Source organism: Cavia porcellus, unplaced genomic scaffold (assembly GCF_034190915.1).
Source record: "Cavia porcellus strain 051 isolate PalLab524CR breed Dunkin Hartley unplaced genomic scaffold, mCavPor4.1 scaffold_24, whole genome shotgun sequence".
NCBI classification, from domain to species: domain Eukaryota; kingdom Metazoa; phylum Chordata; class Mammalia; order Rodentia; family Caviidae; genus Cavia; species Cavia porcellus.
In genome coordinates this window covers 21,223,267-21,251,217 of record NW_026947507.1, presented here as the reverse complement: position 1 = coordinate 21,251,217, position 27,951 = coordinate 21,223,267, and the positions used below count along the sequence as shown (strand labels likewise).

Below are 27,951 nucleotides of genomic sequence, written 5' to 3'. Positions count from 1 at the left end.
TTATAAAACATTGAAAAACAATTTTATGCTTGTTGCGTTCATTATTACAGCTGTATCTCCTTAGAGGTAACTATTCTTTAGCTGTTTGTCTACCATCTAAGATCATAGATGCAAGATACTGCAATATCATTTTGGCTTTTAATAGATATGAAATTACCATTAGCTTCCTATGGGAGAAATATAGAAACTTATTTCCCTTATATCACATTCCATAAATAGTTAGCCCTTCATCAATTCTCAAATTATTATACGAATATTCATAGTTAAATACTGAATGTTTACTTGTTAGGAATATGTAATTATTTATAGTTGAGCTTGTAGTTTACTATAATTATTGTCTTTATATAACATTTTATTTTCTTTAAAGTATTAATGTGTCTCAGTTTCTATATTCTAACTAGTGCTTCAAACACCCCAAGGTCTAAAGGTATATTTTCAGGATGATTTCTTCATTTTATCTTGCAAAAACTTCATTTTTTTAAATCACTAATTGTTCTTAAAGTACTATGAATTATGAATGTTTTTATTTTTTTCTTTCCTAAAACTATTTTACTCATTGAATGAAATTCAATTGTCTCAATTGTCCAGAGGGCTCTTTTCTGGCTTTGTTCGGATTCTTGTGTTTTCTTGAATCATATTTTATTTCTTTTAAATTTTCTTTTTCTTTTCTTCTTACTTTTTTATTTTGTTTTTCTGTTCTTTGATTTAAAGTAATAATAAAGTTTCCTCAAATGTCTGTTTATAAGAATGAGGCAATGAACACTGTTAGGATCTCAATTTATAGTATATACTTATTGAATAATGGTCTTAACTATAGAATGACATGATAATAAACCTTCTTCAGTTGTCAGCATCTGTAGATCTTTTTTCTTGAGCAAGTTAGTTTCTTTCTCCAGAGATGTATTCTTCTGTCTGCTGTTCAGTGGAATATTAGGTCTGGCTTTCATCATGTAGAGTTGCCTAGTTCTATGACCATTCCATGTAGGGTCTTCCTATCATCTTCATTTTCTTCATACGGCTCATGACAAGCACCAGTTGTACCTAGAGTCCTTGGTCCTGAAGTTTTTGAAGGAACATTTTAACATCGTCTGCCCAGGTCAAAAGGCAGAAAGGCAGTTGTTAGTTTGAAGGGCATGGGTAAGGCGATTTGGAACAGAGGTTCATTATTTTCATAAAATTTACGTTAATTCTCCACTCTCTCAAAAGCTCTTTCCTAGTTCTCATTTCAAAAGAGTTAGCTGCCTGAAATTTCTGGAAGTTCAAAGATATTTGTTATTTTTTTCTTCTGAGATTTATCCATTTTGGCTTAGGTTTCTGATACACGGATTAGGTCAATTTTCACAAACATTCATTTTCAAGCTTCCTAAACTTGTCTGTCTGTTGATGATGCCTTTTCCAGGACTTTCATCTTCCTCTGTATTAATACCATTTTTATCTCTTATTCAGTTCATTTCATTGTTTTAGGGGGATTAAAGAGGAAATACAGATGGACGCTTCAGTTCAATAGGTCACACTTCCAGGACATTCTGCTTCTTTTTATAAACATGCAAGAAAGCCAGATCTCACATGAAAAATCACAGATGCTCCATTTGTAAATTGAACAAGACTTTTTTCAAGCACAATTTTTGTTAACAAAGAGACTGAAGATGTGATGCATTTGAAGATTTCAAAGCCCTGTGAGATTTCCAAAAACAACTTACAAAAAACGAGTTTTTTTCTTTTATCATGTGAGCCAGGATATAGCAAAGTCTAGGAGTTGAGAGACCATCTGTTTCATCTGAATTCATACTGCAAACCAAAAGATATACTTCTGCATTATTCTATAGTTTCTCCCCACATATTAGAAGAAATATGAAGTATTCATAATGAGTAACGTCATTTATACAAAGCATAAATTGAATTCTATTTCTCTGCTCTAAGGAGAACATTCTTGAACATTTCTAAAAGACATAGTAACAAGATTTTACTTATCATAGCGAAGTTATTTAACTTTCAATATAATAAATGCTCTTTAATAATTGCTAATGTAATGCACTAGGTTTAGAGCAACTAACTTTAGAAGAGTGTCAATCTTGATATTATACAATCTCCTTAATTAAATGACTCATTCTATTTGACAGATCATTTAGGAAGGACTGAGTCAACTGTTTTAAGTTTTGAGGAAATATTCTGAACATGAAACTCCACACAAAAAGTCCTTTAGCTTTTATAGTCTGCTATGTTAATTAGGAAGGGAAAACTAAAATATTAGTACTACAGTCTTCATATTGACATTTCCCAAACACAAAAATACTTATGGTTAAATATTCAGCACATACACACACACACACACACACACACACACACACACACACACACGGCCTTAAACAAATCTAGATAGTATTGTTCACCACACAGCTGCTGTACATAATCATATGTACTATACTTTTATACAGTTGTTAGTGTGCTAAATTTTTGCTCCAGTGTCTTTCTGCCATATGAGCAATGTGTTTTGTTTTGATCATATAATAATTACCATGTCACTAGGCAATGAAAACTCAGTTTCATCATTTTTATGGGATCACTATCATAAATGTGATCAACCGTTGACAAAAATGGCATGCAATTCAGGACTGCATATGAATCTTTTATGTACACAACTAGGCTTATATGCTTAGAAGTGTTTTAAATACAAATCACTAAATGTTTCTCTTTAATTTTCCCACACATCTCACATATCTCACATATATCTGATATGCAGCATATTTTATAGGCTGTCTATTGGCTGTTCTTGTGAGTACATTTAGATCTGTCTTATGCAGTGTTTCATGGCATAGGAATATTACTGTATGAAGTCATGTTTCTATTAATGGACATAATGCTGATTGTTCTGTTTCTGTTTGCCACTTCATTGGTGCAGTGAATATTTTATAAATTCATTTGTTTTGAATATGTATATAATTTTAATTCCTAAAAATAGAATTAATGAACTGGATAAATATATTTTATATACGTTAACAAATTATCTTTCCAGGTAATAGAAAGTCATTTGATCACAATATGTATGCTATACAACACTAAACATTAACTATTCTTTTTAATTCCTCACTATGTACTTATAAAAATATTTTAATATTTATTATTTGATTTCCCTCACATTAGTGTTTAAGTTTTTGCTTCAATTATTAAGTATAATGTCTAAAACCCAAGATAAGAATAAAAATACATTGTTTTTATCCATATTTTTCTTCTGTCCTTTTTTGTTATCTCTATGCTTCTCATTTTAGCATTTCTTTCTGTTTAGAAAACTTTGTTTTCCTTTGTACCAGGAATCCAACTCAGGACCTCACATTTGCCAGGCAGGTCGTGCACCACTGAGTTGCATCCACACCGCTAGAAAACTTCGTACCCATGCTTTCAGACTTAATTTTCTTAGATTTCTTTTTTCTAAGAATGTCATGAGCTTATCTTCATTCTTAAAGGAAATTTTTACTCTGTACAAGACACTAGGAAGAGAATTCCTTTCTCTGAGCACCTGAAAGCTAAGTATTATTTGTTTTTGATCACCATAATTTCTGTCAAAAAACCTGGTCCCCATGGTTTCTGAAGAAAATTTTCTATTTCTAATTGTTTTTCCTCTATATATAAAAGGTTATTCTTTGGATGATTTTAGAAATTTTTAGTTTCCTGAGGAATTTTTAAGTTCTAAAACTGTCATTTGTCACTTGACTATACCATTTATATTTCTTTATTGAAGATTCCCAATATTTCATTTGTAGTAAGTGTATTTGTAAGTACTCACTGAAGCTTTTTATCATGGCTAAAGTTACTGTCAAATATTTCATATCTTTGTTAATTTCATGTTAGCATCAGTTGGTTGTCTTTTATTATTCAGTTTGAGAATTTCAGGTCTTTATGATTGAAGCACCAATTTTTGTGGAGGATATTACTTTCTGAAATTCTGGATCATATAAATTTTCTATTTTAATGGGCTTTTCTGACATTGCTCCATCAAGACAAAGCAGGGGTGCACCTTGTTACTTCTAGGCGGGAGAAGTCAGCTTCCTAATTAGCTCTGTGTGAGGAGAGAGGCTCCTGGAAGCCTCTGGCTGTTGCAGCTTCCTGCGTGGTCTCCATTGACACCAGGATGGGAAAGATCTTATTACTGCTGGATGGTTTAAAGGTCCTGACTCTCCATTAGACTACTCTGGAAATGCCAAAAACGGAAGGAGAGAGTGTCTCATTTCTGTAAGGTGGGGCTGGATTTCTATGTGGTCACTAGGGACACTGCACATAGGAGGGGCATTACAAGCCAGTGGGGATGAAAGTGCAGGTCCCTCTATCCATGGCAGCGTCACTGCTCAGGCGTGGGATGCCTTGTCACAGCTTAGCAAGACTAGCAGCCCAGGCTTGTTCTTTCACTTGAGCTTGATGGCCTGGGTGTGAACTTGAGGTGGGGTCACACTTTTTCCCAGCAGTATTAGACTGAAATAGAGCAATTATTTAAAGGTTTTCTCTCTTGCTAGGCTGCCCCTTTTCTAACACAGTGTGAGACTGGCTAGAGAAATAACATTTTTCCTAAAACATTTTTTATTCCTGTAGCTATTGATTTATCCAGGCTGCCAGAATCTGAAATATATGAGGCAAAAAGACAATCCTAGGAATTCACCTGTGTATTCTTTGGCTTCTAATGTCTGTAAGCCAGCATTTTTTTTGTCCATGTTTGAGAGTTTCCTTAAGTTGGTCCTAGCCACTGTGTCAATGGATTTTAGTTTTACTTCCGTACAATGTAAACGTGTATAACTTTCTACCTTCCAGAAGCTAAATTCTTACTATGAGACTTATTTCTTGATTACTTTTTAAAAAAGTTTCAGTGTCCTCTTGCTTAGACCTGGTTATCACTATTAAGTTTCCATCTGTGTGAGACACAGGTCTTAATAAGTGGGGGAATCTAAAATCCCCCTTTATGTTAGTAATTACTTACACAGGTAATATTAACATGTGTTAGCATGGTTAAATTGGTTAAAATGTCAGTTCACTGCAGACTGATATCATCTTGTTACTGTTAGGAAGCAGTAAGTATATTAAAAGTAAACACATTTACATCAAATATAAAAACTAAACCCTGGCATACTCTGTTGGAATGAAGAGCTAGGAAACAGACATAGAATGAAATGTTATTTATAAAACTACTCTGTTAAAGACTTTTCAAAATAACTGATGTATTAAGACTAAATTTTCATTTTACTAATGTATCTTTTACTATAACATGGCAAAACATAAACATCTTTGATATTAGGAAGAGAATGTTAAAACCAAGTATTTCTCACTCCTGATAAGAAGAAAAGTGAACAAAAGAAGAAGAGAGAAGCACAACGAGTTAATTTTAGCCTAAAGACTAAATATTAAGCCTACCTTAAATCCTTTAAAAAAATGTTACTGGTAACATGAAAAGTTAAACAGTTGCCTTTTGCTATGAATAGAATTTGTTCTGTCTGTTCTAAAAAAGTGACATGAATTCTGCCACTGACTTCATGTTTTTACCATTAAACTAAATTAAGAAAATAACTGTGGAAAATACTTACTGTAGTCATTGGATTTTTCAGATGTACACAAATTTATTTATACAAATATATTACTATAATTATGTAGCATTTTTAGTGACTGATTGAATCTATACCTATTTGATGTTTAATGAACTGCAAGAATTGAATAAATTCTAAAGTTGCAATGTCAAGAAATTCTATAATTAATATTTATACTTGGTCATTATTAGTATAATATTGTATGCTTTTCTAAATATTGCGTGGCCTCTTGCGAAATGTATAAGGAATCAATAAAATGCAAATGAGATTTTTTTCCTAGGGATTGTGATACACACTTTGATTGTGTGTATTTTTATATACTACCAATTTTTTTCTTCTTTTTTGCGTTTGGCTTTGCTACTTTATATTTTTGGTAATTTATTTCTTATTTTTTAATTTTAAAAACAAAAGGACAAAACTATACAGAATTTAAAAAAGAAATAAGGAATTAAATAGTTAATATATTTTATATTTCATATTGTTATCTTGAAAGTAGTTGTTCAGATTATAAGATTTAGGCATAAAAAATGATCTAACCATCAGACTAGGAAAACATAATTCTTCTTTTTGATGAACAGAGGTTAGTAGTATAGCTACAGATCTTGTATCTATTTATACACACATATATGTATACACAAGGATATATAGAACATTTTCCCCTCTTTCTTTTCTCCTCTCCCCTATCCCAGTTATTTCCTTTTGAGCACTTTCACTACACTGATTTTTAAAATATCTTTCCCACTTTCTTTAAAGTTTATCAAAATATCACCACTTTTCAGTATGTTAGAAAGGATAAAAATGGGATATTAGAGTAAAAATGTAAAAGGTTGATCATGGAAGCCCCAAGATAAAATAATGCACATACTGAAAAGTTATCTACATCAAATAGATCCCAGAGAAATCATCCTTAACGTTTCTTCACCTATGAATGCTTAAGGGCGGTAATATACATAAATGCATAAAAAATTTACCCGTATGTATGACTCAGCTACTTTCAATTTTCCTTTAAGGCTTCTTCTAATCTGACTAATGCCAAGATTTTCCTGAGTTATTTGCTTAAAAACTATGTTTTTAGAATTACTCATATTTTCTGAATCTAGGTACTGAGACTGTACCATTGATCAACCATATTTGGAAAAATATTTCTTAAAAAAATTCAAGTAAAACAATGATGTCACTAAAACAATTTGCAAAACTCTCTCCAAAAGTAAAACAAAATAAGATAGCAATAAAATTACGTCATAATACTACTTCTCTGAAATTAAGATTTTAAGTGTGACTTACCTTATTGAGTAAAGAACATTTCCATTTTTGAAAATTCTTAGCAGTTTGTTGTCTGTAGTAACTTCATGAAAATTGGCACCCTTTTCATTGGCAAAGAACAGATCGGGTTTCCAAATGGAGTCCAACATGGATGGGTCGAGATCTAAAGAATCATCAGGGTATTCACTGTAAGCAAGACGAGGATCATTCCATTTTTGGCGAAGAAAGATGTTTACTCTGTAATCCTGAAAGAAAAAGGGAGAGAGAGAGAGAGAGACAGAGAGACACAGAGAGAAAAGGAAACAGAGAGGGAGAGAGTTAAAGTCTTTCCAAGGGCCCACAGTATCAGTGTAGGTTTATCAGTTTAAACAACACTGGTAAAACATGTATGTTGATAAGAGGAGGCAATTCATATGTAAGGTCAAAGAATATATGGAAATGTTGGTATCTTTCTCTTATTTTTGCTGTAAACCTAAAACTAATATAAGAAATAAAGTCTTAAAAATGTTTAGAATTCTTTTGTAGTGTTCTTTGGACTTCTCTGAATTGTAACAAGAACCACTGACATTCTTGAAAACTATACATACACTGCAGTCTTTACTCAATATCTAAAACAGGCATTCTGGTTAGAAGATTCTTCATGAGTCTTCAATGAGCTACATACTTTGGAGGCCTATATAGCTCCAAAGAAATTATCACAGAACAGTCGAGAGATTTGGGTTTATACTATCTTCTTTTGTAATAATGATGTTGGATTTTTATTAGACGCAGAGTAAAATATTTTAACCTTCTCACTCATTTTCTAAAGTTGCTTCTTTTAGTAGCTACTCAAAAGCATGCAGAATACATTTAGTGAAATTTTCTTGAAAGGTGTTTATGTTACAAAAGTGATCATACATACTTCTTTACAAAGAAGACTCATTTTCTCATGTTTAAGATAGCAAGTTCTATGAAATTAATAGTTTTGGAAAAATGAAAAATGGAAGTTTTGGCATAATTTTGGAAAAATAAAAGAGAATAAATAAAACTAACTTAATTTCCATAATCCTTTCTGATAATTTGTTGAATATAATTTCCTACTTACACATTTTACAGAAAATTTTAGGAAAGGAATCATTTCAATTCAGTCCTTTTATAATATCAATATATAGTTACATGTCAGTATATAAAAGAATATATACTCACATTTATACATTTATATATAAGTATATATACTGGTATAAGTTATATATAATTATATATATATAAAAGTATATCAGTACATAGTTTTTATCAGTATATAGTTATACAGAACACAGTTAGTTTTAGTATATTCATATATGCATATAATATTAATTGATCATCTCATTACTCCTCTTTCATTTCCTCTATCGCGGATCCTCTTCCTACTGTTTTTAAATTAATTTTTAAAAATTATTTATCTGAAAAAAGTACAATATTTAACTTCCAATTTTAACTTACTTCACTTAGTGTAATGGTCTTCAGTTCCACCCATTTCTCTGAAATTGATATAATTTTTCTGTGTAACTGAATAATATTCCATTATATATGTGCACATTTTGTTGATTCCTTTGCTAATAGGCATTAGGAACTTTGGGACTCATTTTTTTTTTAATGATAACCATTCTGATAGGGTGATGGAAAATTTCAATATAACTTTGAACTTTATTTTCCTCAGGGGAAAAAAATGAACATGTTTCATGTACTTATTGGCCATTTGTACTTTTTCCAGAAGTGTCTACTTATTTTATCTTATTTTATTTTGTATTATTGCTTATTTACTAATTAGGCTTTTTTGTGTTAAGTATTTTGATTTCTTTGTTTACTCTGGACATTAGAGGAGTGTTAGGAGAGATTTTTTTACCATTCTGTAGCCTTTCTCCTCACTTTATTATTTCCTTTGTTGTGCAACAGATTTTTGATTTGAAGTACTCCTATTTGTAAATTTTGAAGCTTCCTGTTCTAGTAGAGTCCTCTTCAGGAAGTCTTTGCCTGTGCCTATGACTTACCTGCTTGTCCTATATTTTCATCTATCAGTTTAAAAGTTCCAGTCCTTATACTTATGTCTTTGATCCAATTTGACTTCATTTTTATTATGGAGAGAAATATTCTCCCTATATTCTACATACTGATAACCAGTTTCAATATTCGATATATTGATATTCAATTTCTTTTAGGACTGGTTGTTAAAGAATTTTCAAGGCATGTCTTTGATCTTTTGGTGAAGACAGTTTAGTGGGGCTGTATGGCTTTGTTTCCACATCTTCAGTGCTATTTCATTGGTCTATACATCTATTTTTGTGCCACTACTATACTGTTTTTGTTTACTGTATATTTGTAGTGCAATTTGAAATTAGACATTGTGATGCTTCCAGTACTGTTCTGTTTGCTCAAGATTTTTTTAGTTGTTCAAGATCTTTTGTGATGACATATAAATTTTAGCATTCTATTTTCTAGTAAATGAAAACGGCCTTCGAATCTTGATGGGAATTTCACTGAGTCTGTAGATCCCTTTCCATAATATATCTATTTTAGACATTCTAAATTTTCAAATCCATAGCCTTTTAATGTTCTTTTCATGTCTCCTTCATTTTTTTTCATTTATGTTCTACACTTTTCATCATAGAGTTCTTTCACCTCCTTGATTAGATTTATTCGTTTATTTTTTTCTTTTTCTTTTTTGTCTTTTTTATTTTTAAAAAATATTATGAATGAAATTTCTTTTCTGATTTTTTCTTAGTGTTTGCCTTACTGGTGCATAGAAAATCTATTAATTCTTTTGTATTCATTTTGTAGGCTGCTACTTGGCTGAATTTATTGGATCTTAAAATTTTCTTAAATCATTTGGTTGTCTTCTAATAAGGGTCAACAAATAAGAAAAATATTGCCGACAAACAGGAAAAATTTGACTTTGTTTATCCTATTTGTATTCCTTTTGTTTCTTTCTCTTATCTACTGGCTTGATCTTCAGGAATTTCATAGAACAGACATGATGAAAGTGAAAACCTTGTCTTATTTTCAATTTTGCAGCGCATAATTTCAGTTTTTCTCCATTCATTATAATATTGGCTATACGTGTGTCATACATAGGCTTCATTATATTCAGATCCTTATGTTCTTATTTTTTTAGGGATTTTATTATGAAAGGATGTTGAATTTCCTTAGTGCATTTTCTGCATCTGATTGAGATGATTTTTACTGATTTTTACACAGTCTAATTATGTTATGTATTACATTCATTGGTTTACATATGTTGAATCATTTTTATATCTCTGGATGAGAACTATATCATTGTATGTCATGTTTTTAATGTTCTGAATTCTGTTTGTAAGAATTTTATTAATCATTTTTGTATCTATACATATAAGGATATATATCAATAATTTTTTGTATCTTCATCTGATTTTGATATCAATGTGATACTAGTTTTCTAGAATGAACTTGGTACCATTTGTTCTTCCCATTTCTATTTTTTGAAATAGTTTAAAAAGCATTAGTGTTAGTCCTTCTCTAAAGATCTGGTAAAACTGAGCAGTATATGTTCCTTTGAGGGATTTTTTGTATTGGTTCAATCTCATTGCCTGTTATCAATTCATTAATATTTTTATATCACTTGTTCAATTTTGTCAGGTCATATGTGTGTAGACATGTATTCATTTTTTCTTGATTTTCCAATTATAGAAAACTAAATGTTCATAATAGTTCTAATAATCCACTATAATTCAGTATTATCTACTTTTGTATCGCCTTTTTTACCCATAGTTTTCATTTTTATTAGTTTGGCCAAGGGGTTTCCCGTCTTATCTTTTCAAAGAATGAACTTTTATTTCTTTATTTTATTATTGTTTTATTTTCACAATTTCTTTATTTTATTGCTGTTTTATTCTCATAATTTCCTTCCTTCTGTTGGATTTGTGTTTATCAATCAAATTTTATACCTGGCTAGCTCTCTAGCTAGCTAACTACATATATTTCTATGTCTATACAAAAATTAGATTAATACCTAGGCGTTCATGTAGTATTTGTTTGTATACATCATACGGACACAAATGCCACATATGACATTATATAACTTTCTCCTTATATTTTTGAATGTCTCAAGCAGACAATCAAAATTAATGCAAAAATTTTGTGTGTGTGTGGGAATTGAGCTCATTACTTCATGTTTGCCAGGCAGGTGCTATGCTACTAAGCTAAATCCCTAGCATAGAATACAGCTATTTGAAGAAAACTTCATTTCTCTAGATTTCTCGAAAAATAGTAAGGTCAAAGATATATAAATAAACTGAAAATCAATTTTCATTTATTATATTATTTTTTCAGTAGCCATTTGCCAAATTTTAGGTTGGAGTCAAGCAATCACATAGCCTACTTACACAGTATTGGATGAAGTAGATCACTTATGTTCTAGATAAGTCAAGTTCAAAATCTGTAGTGAATATTACAGTTCTGTATATTCTTTGATTAATGTTTATACACTGACACCATTATTCTGTATCCATCTTATCTTTTCAAACAACGAACTGTTTCATATTTAACTTCAAATTTTAACTTGGCTTAGCACGATGGTCTTTAGACCCAACCATTTTAATTTACTTTGCTTACATACCAGCTATTATTTTTCTCTGCTTATTAGGTGTCACATTTATCTTCCAAAGTAGCAATAGTGCAGAATTCTTTGTCTTTTGTTGTGGATAGACTTGACTGTCTCAAAAGATACCACTAGATCTGTTATTATTTGTTGCAATAGTGATAGGAAACTATCTCTAGGTTGATTTGCATATATGTATTATCACTGACAATTTTCAAGGAATTTCTAACAATATTTTTTTTCTCCTTGCAAGTAATTGGAAAGTGTAAAATGTTTAAGGGAAAAATAATGATTTACAGCCAAATAGAAAAATAACCCAGATTTCTAACCATTCTAAGATGTCCTACCCAGTGATCCTGGTTAATTTAAAATGATCAGAAAATAATACATCTTTATCAAAGATATAAGAACAATTATCAAACTCCCTAACATGCGTTTTGCTGGTTTACTTTTATTAGATTGTCCACCTCTGAAGAACCACAAAACACAGGTTTTCATCCATCACAAAACACAGGACAATAATAATAATGGAATCCTTGCTTTTAACACCATTTCTATAAAATCCCTATGCTGTCTATACCATCTGCTCTAGGAACCTACCCAAGGAGGGTAGTTGTCTGTGGCCTCTGATTCTGAAATAAGGACCTATTGGGAAAGAGCTTTTCATGCTCAGTTACTAAACCAACAGGAAAGAACCTTACTTTATTTGGAGGGTTGAGATGCTTACTTCACATCCCCCCTGACTTCATTGTTCATATATTTATTCTCTTTAAAAATGAAGAACCATTTTAAACTAAATTTTTTTCTAGAAACCTGATTGTATACAAATTCTAGAAACAAAAAAGAAGTATTGATAGAACATAAAGTGTTGAATCCATGAAATAATACTTTTACTTCTCATTCAGTAGTTTCTTTTTCAATTCTTATTGAAAATTAAAGATATTACATAACATTGCTTAATACTCCCACTCCAATTTAAGAATTTCTGGAGAGATCCTGACTATATGAACATTTTTTTTCAGAATTTAGGATTTTATTTCCATTTACATAGTTCATTCAGTTCTGGGACAACTGATTTTGGGCTTAAGCATATGATCAGGCCCACTCTCTCCAGTAGCTTCTTGTTAGCTGTGAAAAATAGTAATTTATGCTGTTGTTTGGTTGTAAGGCAGCAAGTTACTTGTTCTCTTAGCAGCGATCCACAAAATCCCACTTGCATAACCATATGCTTCTATCACTGATGACCAACCATGTTCTTATTCAAGTTCTTTTTGATCACAGATTGTATGACCAAGTATCGCTTTCTTGACATCAGCCTAGAAAACCAGGTAGAATAACTCTCCACAGCAAGTCACGTCAACTAACCTGCAGGTATGAGAAAAAATGGCTCAACTCCCTGCATCACTTTGCTGCCCACTTACCAATACTTAAGCTTTTCCTTTTGTGTTACACCAAATAGGAAAAGAAGATTTATGTGTCTTCTAGTTTAGGTAACATAGACGTTGAAACCAGATCCCCATTATTTCTTTCCATCACCTGAAATCTATATCACAGACCCACTTACTTCAAAACACTGAGCCAGCTCACTTGTTTAATTTTATTGCTACTTGATATTAATTTCAGCTCTTGTGTTAAAATTAACATAATAATTTACATATAAGCTTTGGTCTTTGTATTTTTAGTAATATGTGGCTTGATATGCTTTTGTTTGGACTTTCCTTGAACAATCATTATTCCAATACTGAATATATGACTTAGATCATAAAATGACAGTCTTTGGGAAAATGAAGTATGGTTTGGTTTTCAAAACATTTTATTGTCAATCAACACAACACTCTTCTTCAAATCAGCATTGTATGCTAAGAATTTCTTAATAGGAAGAAAACTTTTGAAGAAAACTGAATGAAACTTTACAGTTTTAAAAAAATAGATTAGCAGTATCATAGAATAAATATTTTTAAAGCTCTTCCAATTTAGTGTCTTTCTTTGAATGTCTAATATAAACTGATAAATATTATGTAGTTTTTATAAAAGTTATGAATATGACCAATGCACCTAATATTTACCATTAGTGACATCAATAGCATTGTGTAGCCATCACTATTATTTAATTCCAAATTAGTTTTCTCAGCCAAAAGGGAATTTTGTAACTATCAGTAATTGACTCCCAATACAAAACACCACTGATCTGTTTTCAGTCCTGATAGATTTGCCAATTCTGGATATTTTGTATCAGATAATTTTTTTGTTTGCCCCAAGAATGCTCACAGTGGCTCTTGCTGCTACAGAGTTTAGCCCAAGTTAACTCCAGGATCACATTGCTAACTTTACTCCGAAATTTTGCCAAGAGACACCTTGCTTTTTTTTTATCTGCACCACCTTTTAGTACACTGATAGTCTTTGAAAACAAAAGATATCATTCTGTCTATAGTATTCTGTTTTTAGTAGTGGTATTTACATTAAAAAATACAATAATTCTCCATTGCTGAAAGTTAAATGAACACTGAAGCAAGCTGCAGGTTTTTTTTTTAAAGGAAGTGGAATCATACATGACGTTTTGCATCTGGTTTGTTTCACTTAGCATAGTATTTACAATATTTTTAATATATATATATATAAGAACATAGGGATCCTTTGTTTATAGAAATTTGAAGAATCTTATAGTGTTATATCTGTAAAGTGTGTAAAATGCATAAATGATTTCAAAATGGAATGCTGTGTATGTTTGCTGATATATATATATATATATATATATATATATATATAACCATCAAAATCTTCCATCATCATCATTGATGAAAACAATAACTGATATCACACAAAAGATATTAATTTTCAGGTATAAAACTAAATTCTTTAGACATAATTTGGACTTCATAAGAAAAAATCCACTAACATTTGTCTTACATATATGTTTCAAGATACTTAACATTTTAAAAGACTTAACAGCTTCATCTTGAATTACAAATACACTTCACCAATAGCCACATGTCAGGGAATTTCTATTCATTTCCCATCAACTAGGTCTTATTTAATGTTTTATGTAATTTAGAGCTACTATTGCAGAACAATTAATAAATAAAGGATTTATTTTGAGCCTATGTCTCATCTAATTTTATCAAAAGAAGAAAATAACACTAATCAAATTTTTCAAGTGTTTTCAGTTAAAAGATAAAAGGATATTTAGTTATGTACATGTATACATTTTATATTTAATCTATTATTTTGTGTAATGTTCAGACTCTTATTCACAATTTTAATGATTTCTTAATACATCTGCTCTTACATTTTGTGAAGAGATATGGCTTCATAAACATGAACAAAGGAAATATAAGAAAAGAATTATTGTAGGATTTGTTTCCACATTTGTCCTCAGTAGTAAAATTGGTCATGCAAATTAAATTATCCCATTTCTATTTAGAATAATTTAAATTCCTCTCAATATGACATTTTTTATAACTTTAAATATTAGTTAATATTTAAATTTTCAGAAATTTAAACTATTCATTATCCATTGGGAATCTATTCATGTGAACTTAAATAGTATAAATCATTTAACTATGAAATGCTAAAAGTTCAAAATTAAAAGAAAAATGTTCAGTTTGGAAAATTTCTAGTGAGATGAAATTGTTTTTGGAATTATATTTTCTCCTGAGCAAGTTGGATAGTTTTAAACTATCTGCTTATTGTTTTGGATATTAACCAAGAAGCTGTGTGAATCTATTCACTGCATTGTAAAAGTGCAGAAAAATCACTTCCGTTTAGAAAGTGTTAAATGAAAAAAAAAAGAAAGAAAAAAACATTAAATGAGTGTTGCAGCCTCACTTATGGAAATGCTTGAGAATTACAGATGAAGTTTGTTGCTTCTCCATCAAGTGATATGGTCACTTAAGAAACTGAGAAAATACGGGGCTGGGAATTTAGCTCAGCGGCATAAGCGCCTGCCTTGCAAGCAGGCAGTCGTGAGTTCGATCCCTGGACCCGATAAAAATGAAAAAGACCAAAATAAATAAATAAATAAATAAGAAACTGAGATAATAAATAAGATCCAAAAGGTACAACAGATATTGTGAAAGGACAAGAAACTTCTGGATGGGAGAAAGGAGAAAAGAAGGAAAGGAAAAAAAATGCATACATATGCAAAAATATATATGCTAAGATAATTGTACTACTCATTCTATTATTAGTTCATTGAAAGAAATAGTACTTATATTATTTGATCAGTTCTGCATGCTTATATCTGGCAATCTGAACAACTATTTTGAAGACAACAATATACAACAATAATTTCCTATCATCTTGTTTTGAAATTCTGTATTATTTTATTACTTTTTTATTCACTTTAAAATAAAAAAGAAAATTTAGTTTATGCTTCTCTTAATAACATGTATATAATCCACCAAACCATCATTACAAGGAAAATATAGTAAATCAGTAGATATTTATTTCTCAGGTAGACTTCACTTATTTTAATATTTCTATATTTATAGATATTTGAGATTGTGCATATATATTTGAAAGCATTTTAAATTAATAAATCATTATAGCTAAAAGATAAATTATAATATTTTGATGCATTTTTACCTTTCACACAAATATCTTCAACCTGGCAGTGTTATGTTCCAGTGAAGTTTATAGAACTTCCCAAAGATACTAGTATTTTATTGAATGTAAATCTTTGAGTAGATTTAGCACAATTTTGTTGCTAAAACTTTTGGAAATAATTGTATATGATTATTCTACTTTCACATTATAGTTTTTATTAGCTTATTTTTTAATCTATTGATACATTATTTTCTTTGTAAAATACCTTGTCATTTGTGCTTGAGTGCTTTCATGGTCCGAGAACTATTTTAACTGATCAGAACACTTGGAATAAATTAAGTGACTTTACTGATACTGATTTACAAGTCAAGAAAAAAACTCCAAAATCTAACTTTCCTTCAAGTCAAGAGCTCTCAAAGTATTTCAGAATAACATATAATATACTGCTTAATGTAAATGAGGCTATATCAAAAACAAAGTGATTTTTGTGGTGGCAGATTATTTTTTTCTCAGCTACTAGGTCCATTTCATTGATGAAAAATATCAATTTTAGTCAACATCATGTAGAAGATAAAACTACTTCCCAAATTTCTGATGACAGCATTAAGAAACACAATAACATGTTTTTGTAAACCACTGTTTTTGGAGAATTTGTAATACAGCAATAACTGATATGTAACTAGGTAACTGGAAATAGATACCCGGGTAAGAAACAAATTTCAATTTGTGCCATTGACTTTGGCACCAGGAAGCAGGCAGAAACTTGCAAGATTTTAAGGAGATCGTTGTTATAGTTTAAGGATAAGGAAAAAAAATGCTACAAAAGAATGAAAAAGAAAAATCCACACTTACACTGTGGTAGTAGACAAGTAGGAAATGTCGTTTCAGTAGTGTGGAAATAAGAAATTCCACGAATGAAATGCTGCTTTTGATCAAGACAATTTTTGAGCCAAATTTTGAAAACTGCACTTCACTGTTTAGTGAGTTTAGGGTAAAGATTTCAAGAATGTAGCCATGATGCTTTTCTTCCTGATTCAAGAAAACTGAAAAGATGCCTCATGAATTTTTTTAACTAGTTTATTAAAGGTTTTAAGGATGTTACTGGTATTACGCAACAGAATCTTGATTTCCAGTTGATGTAAAGAATCACAGGGAGCAGCCAAAATGTTAAGAGAATTAGACTATCATAGTCTTTCAGCTTCAGTTAAAATAATAAGGGTAGTTTAAAATGCAAAGTCCCAACTTTCTATGGGATAATGGATAAGGTTATTCAACAGCAAAACATGGATCATTTTTTTTTTTAACAGAGAGTCAAACATGAGTAAGAAACCCAGGTAGTGAAGTCAAAATCTATAAAGAATCACTTTCTAGGAGATAGAGTGAGCTTTAATCATCTAACTGGAAGGATATGCCTGCTAGAATCTAAAATTCCTATGAATCATCAGTATGATAAGCACAAAAGACTCAGTCTTGAAATCTCTAATCTCAAATATGAACACTTAAACACTGAAATACCCAAATTTCTAAAATCCAAAATCTCTAAATTCTAAAATCTTGAAAATCAAAAATTTGAAAGAGTAAAATCTCAAATGCTGAAATTCTGCAAACCCCAATCCCACTTGGGGAAAATCTTCATATTAAGAAGGTTTTATAAGAAAAATAGAAAGCTGAATGTGGGGAGTGCTTTTGATTATATGCAGGATACATGTACAGTGTTAGGCAGCCTGAATATAACACCTAGAAATCTTCTGGCAAAGGGATTAGGGGTTTGCCTGTGAGGGTGTTTTCAGAGGAGATTAGTGTATGAGTCAGAGTGGTCAAGGTGGGATAAAAAGCAGTGCGATGTGGGAAGTGACCAAGGCTCAGTGGTAGCGTGTGTGCTCCAGTACCATAAGAAAAAAAGAGAAAGGAAAATGAAAACGCATGTATTATCCAAAGGAATCAAAACCCAAAAGATAAAAAGCGACTGTTCGCTTTGATGGTAGACTTTCAAATGTAATGAGCATGAAACTTGGCCAGCTCTTACAGAGCTCTTCAGTGCTTTTGCCCATAATTTATCCTTCTAACATACTCTTTCACACACTGAATTTTCTTTTCTAGCTTTATTTCACTTGTTTTTTGCCACTTTTATTTATTCATTTTTTTACTAGTCTATTTTTGCAGTGCATAGTGATTACATTTCTCCTGAGGAGTTGGTACGTGCATGCAACATGTCTTAATTCTCTTTTAATCCCTTTCCCCTCCATCTCATTCCTCCTTCCATCTCTTGGTCTCATTCCATTTGGCAGATGATCTGTATAAACTGTCAGCATTTCTTTTAGTTTGCTATGTTATGTATTTCATCTTTGGATCATTTCCAATACTGTAGCTATAAACTGTGTAACGAGTTTTAGAGGGTTTGGAATAATTTTAAATGCTCCTTTGCAAATTTGACTATACAAAAGTGCATTACCAATGTTGACTTTGTGTACATATGTAGAAAACAGAGACATCCTCAATAAATAAAGAGATGTCCCTGGCACACATCTGCATTTGGAAGATAAAATTTATTGAGATCTTGGTTCTTTGAACAACTGCACATGCAGAGATTTATCTCTGTTTCGGGTCTAGCTCATCAAAGACTTTTGTTGTCTATTACATTGTTTTAGAGGACTGCAATTACAAAGTTCAATGCACATAATGATCATTTGTATTGATAGATATGTACATATTTCATTTTTGAACTGTTTACTTATAAATACTGTTCATCTGCTTATAACTGCTGCATCATTACAGAATACCTTAGTGTTTGCCAAAAAAGAGATATATATGTGGTGTGTTTTATTATGCGATGTGGTATATGAAGCGTTCTGTTGTGTATTTATGTTTCTCATGAAGCTCTTTTTAAAAATGTAAATAAATCTTTTAAATAGTTTTTGTTTTGTATTCTCTAGAATTTTTTATTTCAAGACTGTATTTAGACAGGTGATTTTGATCATTCAGGATTTCAGCACTGAAGTTTGCGGCATTCAGGATATTGTTTTTGGGAGTAGGGCTCAAACTCCATCCATATCAGGGCCTCTTTTTGAATGACAGCTTGTGTTGCACTTGTTCCATAGCAATTCTGTGTATTGACTGTCCAATGGAATAATTGTCTCTTAAATTCATGGTCTTTTGATTCACAAAAAATGTTATCAAGAAATCACTTTGAAGCCTCATTAGTATTTGTACCTGGTTTTGATGACAATATTCTACATTTGTTTTATTTAATATTCTATATTTTGAGAGAAAGTTATAATGGCAGAAGAAAACAAGGACTAGAAGGAAATGGTATGTGTATTTTGTGTGTTGGAAGACAAAAATAGGACATTGTTAGCAATAAATGATGTAACATTAGAGGTTACCAGGATTTTAAGACTTTCAGCTTTCCCTGCATCAGACACAAGTTGGTTTGACACTGTGATAAGCCAAAATGAGGAGCCACATAAACAAACTCCAGTCAACTGTGATCTCATTTTTTTAAAGACTTTTATTTTATTTTTTTTACTGGTACCAGGGATTGAGCTCTTGACCACACGCTTACAAGGCAGGCATTTATGCTGTTGAGCTAAATCCCTAGCCCCTGTGATATCATCTTATTAAAAAGCTTTTCACTTCAAAATAAACCACTAACAGAGTGAAAAGACAACCCATAGAGTGGGAAAAAATTTTAGCCAATTGTTCCTCAGAGGACTTCAAAAAAAAAAAAAACACACACTAAAACAACTACAAAAGTACTTTCATCTAGAATATATAAAGAACTGAAAAAATTCAAACTTCAAAATTCAAAAACCCAAACAAAAAATGGGCATCTGAAATGAATACATGTCTCAGCTGATGAAATATGAATAGCAAATAATCATTTGATATCACTGGTCATTCAAAGGTTGCAAATTAAAACAACCCTGAGATTCCATTTTATCCAAGAAAGAATGACTAACATCAAGAAATTAACCAATAATAAGCGATAGAAGTGATGTGGGGAAAAAGGAACCCTTCTCACTGTTGGCAGGAGTGCACACTGGTGCAACCACTGTGGAAATCAGTATGGAGATTCCTCAAAAAGCTAGAATTAGAGGTCTCACTCAACCCAGCTATTCTTCTGGTTCTCATCTCAGAAAATTAAAAACATCATACCATGGAACTGTATGTGCATCCTTGTTTACAGCAACATAATTTATAATAGTTAAATATTGGAAAGAACCCAAAATCTCATTATTTGAGGAATGGAAAAAAGGTATGGTATTTTTATACAATGGAATATGACTTAGCCACAAAGAACAATAAGCTTGGAATTTTTATAGGTCAGTTTTTGCAACTTGAGACCATATTATAAGTGAAATAAGTCAGATCACATTTGTAAACATCATACTGTGTCTCTGGTGTGAGAAGCTGAAAGACTAAATAAGGTCTAAAATATATAATAGATATTGTGAAGAGGGGAGAAATCATTTAAATGAAAAAGGAATGAAGATGGGTAAGGGGAGAGGAAGAGAGGGACAAGGGAGAAAATGTACCATTAGCTGTACTATTAGTGTCTCTTTGTTGGAAGGGAAGGTTTGTGCTATTATTGATTGGAGAATTTGTCATGCTCGTATCTTGTGCTCTGAATAACTACTTTGTGAAAACAGCTTGTTTTTAAATCAGTAAATTGCACAGGCTGGACACAAACTCACAATCCTTCCTCAGCCACCCAGTGGGCTGAGATCCAGCATGTGCCACCACGCTTGGCTTACATACCTTTCAAATTTAAGTGTTTGCTTAAACCTTCTTGATCAATATGTTTATTAAATGTTTACAATACTTCATTTATTGTAGATACATTTCTTTTTATGGATATGAAATTGACAAATATTTTTTCACAGATCATAGCTTATCTTTTCTTTTCATTGTAACATTTTTTATAGAGTAAAAGTTTCATTATGATAAAGCTTGATTTATCCATTTTTAAATCTTCATTTTTAAATCATACTTGGTATTATATCTAAGAATTCTTTGTTCTAAGTCAAGCTCCTAAATACTTTTTTCCCATTTTTTGTTTTCTTCTAAAAATTTAAAAATTCAAGTTTCATGCATGGATTTGTAGTCTAATATAGGTTAATTTTTGTTTAAAATATGAGTATATCTCAATATTTATTTTTTCTTTTGTTTTCAATGGCAAATTGTGCCAATACTTTTTTGAAGAACTTAGAATCATGTTTTCTTATTTTAGTCTTATGGATTCTAAGAACAGAATTCAAGAAATACAACTTAAGATCAAGTCCAGGAGTGAAAAGGCCCAGAACCACTTAGGTAAATAGCAAGTTGCCCCCCGCCATCATTCTAAAAACTGAGAGAGTTGGTGGGACCCAAAATGCACAGTGCACTCTGTGAGAGTTAAAGGGTAGGAATAGACTAAAAAAAGAAGGCAGAGAATATTGTTAATAGTGAATCAGTATTTAAAACCCACATTACTCACAATGTTCTGTTTAGATGGATTATATTCTGTTCCAGTTTGTCTACTTGTACTAGATTTGAGGGCACAGACAGCTATTCCTAAAATAGCAAGATATAGTACTGTAATCATCCATAGTTTCCTATTTAACTTAATCTGAAGCACTGTATAACTTACACTGTTTTATCATGACTCATCTTAGTTGAATCTGGTTTGTTAGATTACTGTTTTGTATTGACAGATTTTATTCAAAACTGTTATTATTGATAGTATCAAGTCTGAGAGTATAGGCAACTACACTGAAGATGACAAGATTCACTAGGATATCCACTCTGGTTTGATTATTACCTGTTTTTGAAGTTTTACACTGTCTGCAATGTTTTGCTTTTAATAATGTTATGTACTGCTATATTCAATTATATTATGCCTGATATAAGCAGTTATGTTGAAGACAACAAGACACGACACAGTAACCATTGTAGATCACCTTGTACTGTGGTTTTATATGATTTTTTCGTTTCATGTTTTTCTAGGAAGTTTTTTTATCTTGCTTTGTTATTTTACCTCTAATACAGGAAGAATAGAAATACATGTAGAGACTCATGCATGTGTAGAACCTATAAACAATTTATGAAAACTGATCATATAACACATGATAAAATGAACAACTACTTGGAAGAAAAAGGGACACTACAGTACCCAGTGCTGATTCCATAGCATCATGAGGTGAAATCCAGCAATACTATTATTCTTTGCATAGAGTGATTTTAGCCTGTTTTGTTTTGTTTTGTTTAATTTCAACATATATGAAGGTATGGACAGCTATTTTGAAGAGAATGATAGACACCATGACAGCCATTGTTGACTTCCCTATTGTCTGATCTTGAAGATCTAAAATGCCTTCCCCATCTTGTTCAGATCAGTTCTGTACTATGTTATTTTGTGTGAATTCTCTCTACGTGAAGATATGGACAACTATTTGGAAGAAAAAAAGAGATAATACGATAGTGAAGATCTCTGATTGTCTTGCTTTGAAATGTATGTCTCTTACATTGTTTTCCAGTGTTCTGCTGTGTTTTGTTGTGTTTAATTCTTCTTTAAAATAAACCAATGTAATAATATTAATAATAGGTAAATAAATTTTTAAAAATCAAACTAAAAGATGTAAGAAATGATTTGTTCATATATAGACATTTTTCAGCTTTCAATTTAAAAGTTTCTTATTCTTCAGATATACAGAATGATAGACATTAGCTATAAATATGCTAGTACAATTTTGTAAGCATATTGATATAAAAGATACCAAAAATTAAACAATATGTATGCCCAGGATATAGCTCAGCAGCACAAGCCCCTATCTGGCAAGTGTGAGGTCATGAATTTGAGTCTTGGTACCAAAAATAAATAAATGAATAAAATAATACAAAGCAATATGATAAAACACAATATACGAGAACAATTTTGTTTTCAAAAGAAACAAATGGGTATTTATTTTAATATATTTTAAAATTTAAGAAATATTTGCTAGAAAGCTGATAAGCTACAGTGAATCAGTGGTTCCATATTTGCATACATATGGACCAGGGGCTCACATAATTTATTTGGTGTTAGGAGAATGTATGTTCAATGTTTTTAGTAAACTGGTTTAAGAAATATGCCTTGAAATATAAGGTCACAAAAGCTAGTTCCAACTTGAAAACGCTCAGAATGAATTAAGTTTTATAACATTTTTCACAGTAAATGTACTGTGGTACTAAAAATTGTCAAGGGTAAATAACATATCCCTAGGAAAGGGGAAAAATTACAAAAAATATATTACACTCTGAATTCAATACTCTGTAGACTTTGGTAGGGGAAAACATTTTTAAACTCCTGAGGAAATTTAAGAAGATATATATCTCTCCAGAAATTTGTTTTTTCCTTGTTTTGAAAGTACAAGAAGGTAGATTGAAAATGAGTCTTGCAGTTTGACTTATTTGTAAATTGTAATGTCTCATTTTTACAACAGATAAATGACACCTCTTAAAATCTGTCTTTTGGCATTTTATTACCTATTCCAGACAGATATAAATTACTGGAGGATAATTGCTGTGATTATTTCTTTTGAGATAACTGATTCTTGTGAAGCCAAAATTATAATCCAAGGAGTAGATTGAAAGTTGAACACAGGTATTATCAGTATTAGAGGGAAGATAATATGTTGTATGGTTGAAAACAGTAAAAGTTCACATGCCATGTCTAGGATGAGGAGTGGGTTGGGAGATGGAAAGGGGAAAGAAATAAATGTTTAGTTTTAAGATGAAACAGATTATATAGGTGAAGGAAAATCATGGATATATGAAATTTGCTCCAAGAGAAAGTAATTGAGAGCCCCCAGAGGGCAGAAAAATGATAAGACCTTATTTGAATATTGGAAAGATCCCTATAGCTGCACAATAGAGATTGGGTTGGCAGGCGAGCAATACTTGAGTTAGATTCTGTGACTGTTGCTTTCATGAGAGTGAGAGGTGATCTGTAGAGCAGTGAAAAAGTGACAGATTTGAAAAATACTCAACTTTTTGATTCACAGACAATTTTAGATATAAGAGGAACAAGAGTACAGTTTTCTGGGTGATTCAGTGAGATTGTGCACAGGTAAAGAAACATATTTGAATATGGTGAGTTTTAGAAATTTGAAAAATTGAAGAAGATTATCAGATCAGATATGTGAGAAGTAAATTTATTAGCTACAATACACTGTCACTGTACAGTTAATTTCATTTTAAGCATTATGATATGCTGTTCCAGATACTGCGTCCCAATATCACTTAAATTTGCTCTTTTACTTTCTCATTCCTTACCTTTGAGCCATAGAAGTTTTAAATATTACCAACATATACTTAGATGACATAAATCCAAGAGAGGCGCTGAAGTTCCAGAGACAGGATGCATAAAACAAGACAATGCCTCAGACTAAACTCAGAGTATAATCAGCAATCAAGAAATAAAAAGAAAAAATACTTAGAAAGGAGTAATCATAATTAGAAAATTAGGTATTGGCTCTGTCAGAGAGGTTATAGCAAGAGAATTTTCTAGATCAAACAATAATGACTGACAGTATAAAGAGGTCAAGAATATTAAAGATTAAGCTTCTCATTGCAATTATCAATTATCCTAGAAACTTTCAAAATTTAAATGCAATCATTAAGGAACTGGAGAATAGGATCATGTACAACCATCTGAACTATTTGAATTATGAAAAAAAGAAGGATAATTTATTTAAAAAAGCATAATTTTTGGAAGGCAGCTAATTGATATATTTAAAGGAAGAGATCACAAAAAAAAAAGATGACAATGAAGGTAAAAAAGAAAGAAAAATTACTTCCATACTTGATTTAGAAAAAATTTGGGAACTAATCTTTTGTAGAAAGAGAGTAATATGTCTCAATATATTATTAAGAATGCTAGTGTTCATATGGGCTAGTGTTTAAGTTTTGTGACAGGAAATTTTATTGGTCCTACAGTTGGCTTCTAATTTTTACACGAAGAGATAAACGAGAAGACAAGTTTGGAAGCTGAAGATACTTGTGGTCTATGCAGAAGACTGGCATTCAATATTCATTTGGAAGGCTGGCATTCACAAGAAAAAATAGAACAGTTATGGATCTTGATGTTCTTTCTGAATCACTAATAAGATGTAATTCTGGAGGACTGTGGTCTGCTCATTCCAGCTTTCTGCTTTCAAGTGGAGTGATAGGTTAACACTGAGTTTTTGTTCAGTAGTGTCAATGGAATATCCATTTTCTGTCACTAGTTCCATGTTCCAGGAATATGCATAAATGATTTAGTTATAACTGTAGCTCAGTTATGTTAATCTTTTAATTCCTTGATTTCAGCAAAATATCGTAGCCAAATATTCTTGGAGCAGCTTTCTGATTTCCCATCTTCTTAACTCAGCAGGAGTGGTAGCTTTGCCTACAGTATGTGGTATAATCTTTTTCTTCTAGCCTTCCATTAATTTTTATAAACATATGATTCTTAGGCGAAAATCCCTTCCTGTGTAATGACTGATATGGTTTTAGTTACAACTACTAGTTTCCTACCGCAGCATTATTTGTCACTAAGGTAATTTCAGGAACACAAATTTTGAACTGTTCAACTGATATTTTTGTGTTTGAAGGCCATGCATATCTGAATTCATTAAAGGACTGTATACTTGTGATCTATAGTAATCATTGCCAAAATTAAAGGCATTTTTCATTAATGCTCACTAGAAACTAAGTTCATGACTTCATAATTCAAGTACTAAAGGCAGCAGTAAATAACAGTGCCTTAGGCAGGGAGGATTTGAGCACTGAGAGACGGGCTTCCTTCTGCTGATTCTAGTGCAGATACTCAAATCGCAATATTAAAGCATGATCTGCAAACCAGGGATTTCTCATGATTCTTTGTCTCATGTGTCTTTTTGGATGAGGATTATATGCCATCTCTTTAAAAAGTGCCATGATGCTTTTCTCTGTAAACTAGACACACTACCACTGAAAGGAGTTCCCGAAGTATAGTGGTGCTGACAGTTGTAAAGGTAACAGATAAAAAAATAGTATTACTCAGTCCTAGGTCAAGCTAGGCATGGTCGTTATAACTGTGACTGAGTTGGAAACTTATGTGAACTACAGTGACCTTTAATTGTAGATGGAAAATCATGTGTTTAGTAGACTTGCAATATTTGCACAGCTCATTATGGAAGAAACTACTTTTTCTGAATAATTAAATTGATACTATGGCTGACAAATGAAAGGCCTTGCTATCTCTAGGCTAGAAGTTTTATTAGTAGATAGGTTTGTATGCTAATTATTGAAAAAAATTTCAGATAAAACTTAAAAGTATCTCATAGAGGGGCCCTCTCTCCCCCATGGGCCTAACGCATAGTTCCTTAGCAAAAAAAAATTTTTACACCAATTTACTCAGAATAAGGTTCTCTTTCCTCTCTTCCTTTCCCCTCCCACATTATCTCTTAGTAAATTATACATTTCTAGAAATTTCCTCTGGTGAAACCATCACGGCAATGTTGTATTTATTGCCAGTGGAACAGACTTGAAGAATAAACTCAATGGGAAATATTTTAAAACAATTTATCAATTAGTGCAAGATAGGATTTAACCATCATTACACAAGTGCAGTAGAAATACAGATATCACAGAAAGAAAGAAGAAACAAATCTTCTCTTTTTATCAGCATGGAAAATAAATCTGAAATAAGTCTAAATGTGTTTACAATTATTCTGGGAAGTATGTATGTACAGGTACATATATGAACTCTGGAAAGTAATATCTTACACAACATTAAAAGAATATAATTTGGTGTCAAGCCTGTATGTGTGCTAATAGTTATGCACATGGTTAAAAGCATAAACTTGTCCTCAAAGCTAAAATATTAGCTTTGAGTGAATTAACTCATATGTACCCCTAAAACTAAGATCTTCAGAGTATACATTCTCGGTATTGGACAATATTGCTTTTAAGGAAGCAAAAATAAATTCTCAGTTATGAAAATATTTCTTGATATTTTTACATACAATTCAGAAATATATATGTATATATATATACACACACATATATATGGTCTATAAAAATATGCAGTGTTACTGAAGTATTAAAACTTCAGTAGGGCAATTAAGGAAAAGCATGTATGAAAAGACTCCTTAGGGAGGCATAATGAAAAAAATGTGGTTGAAAATTCCACTTTAGAAAAAGCTGAAGAGAAAAATGAATGTAAGACTTATTCATTTCTTTTCATGTCTGCTGTCAACTTTTGATTAATCATCTTAATGTGGAGGAATGAGGCATAGCAATTATCTTTATAGCTAGTTCCAGTATGTTACAAGGAAAAATATATTTAGAATTCACATTTTTAGCTTTTTTAGTAGCTGCTTCTTGGAATGTGTATATAAAGCATATGATCTGGGTCATATTCACCCAGCAAATGATCACTGAATGTTTCGGAGAGTAAAAAACTACTTGATATGTGTAAGAAATGATTCTATTAAGGAAAGAAGCAGTGAAAACACAATCTAAAGTGTACAAAATTACCTCAAAGAAAGAAAGAGATGAATTTGGTTATTTTTAAATTACCTGTGATAGACAGTGAAATGCCGGGGCACTTTGTGTGTTTGTGGAGGAGATGTGTGTGAGTTCACAGGAAGAAAGAAGGGAGGACTTCTTCATTATTCCAAAGGTCTGGAGAGAGAAGAGTCCCAGAGGACTGAAAGACTGAATGGAGAAGCAAACATTTTGTAACTTTGTCTCTACTTTAAGAGAAAAATAATATTTCATTAATCTCTACAGATAAAGGGGATGGGTTTCACAGATGAAGGTGGTCCAGGACTTATCTGTGAATATTTGCAATTTATGTATTTAATGTTAGTATATGCTACAATATTAATTCTTATTAATTCAACCCAATAATTTTTTTTTAACCCAGGGCTATAATTTTGACTAGATTATTCATTTATGCTTTTGCTAGTCTTTAGGATGTCTGAGTAACTACTAAGGAAGCAT

General features: G+C 31.4%; 1 protein-coding gene across 4 annotated transcripts in view; it reads right to left on the bottom strand.

Moving 5' to 3' along the window:
• Glra3 (glycine receptor alpha 3) overlaps positions 1-27,951 on the bottom strand; it is a 155,738-nt gene that overhangs the window by 68,878 nt on the left and 58,909 nt on the right. For all 4 annotated transcript variants that reach the window (XM_023564833.2, XM_063234739.1, XM_013151625.3 and 1 more), the window contains exon 4: positions 6,849-7,072. In XM_023564833.2, the coding sequence (XP_023420601.1) occupies positions 6,849-7,072 (224 nt within the window). The remainder of the gene's footprint in view (positions 1-6,848; positions 7,073-27,951) is intronic.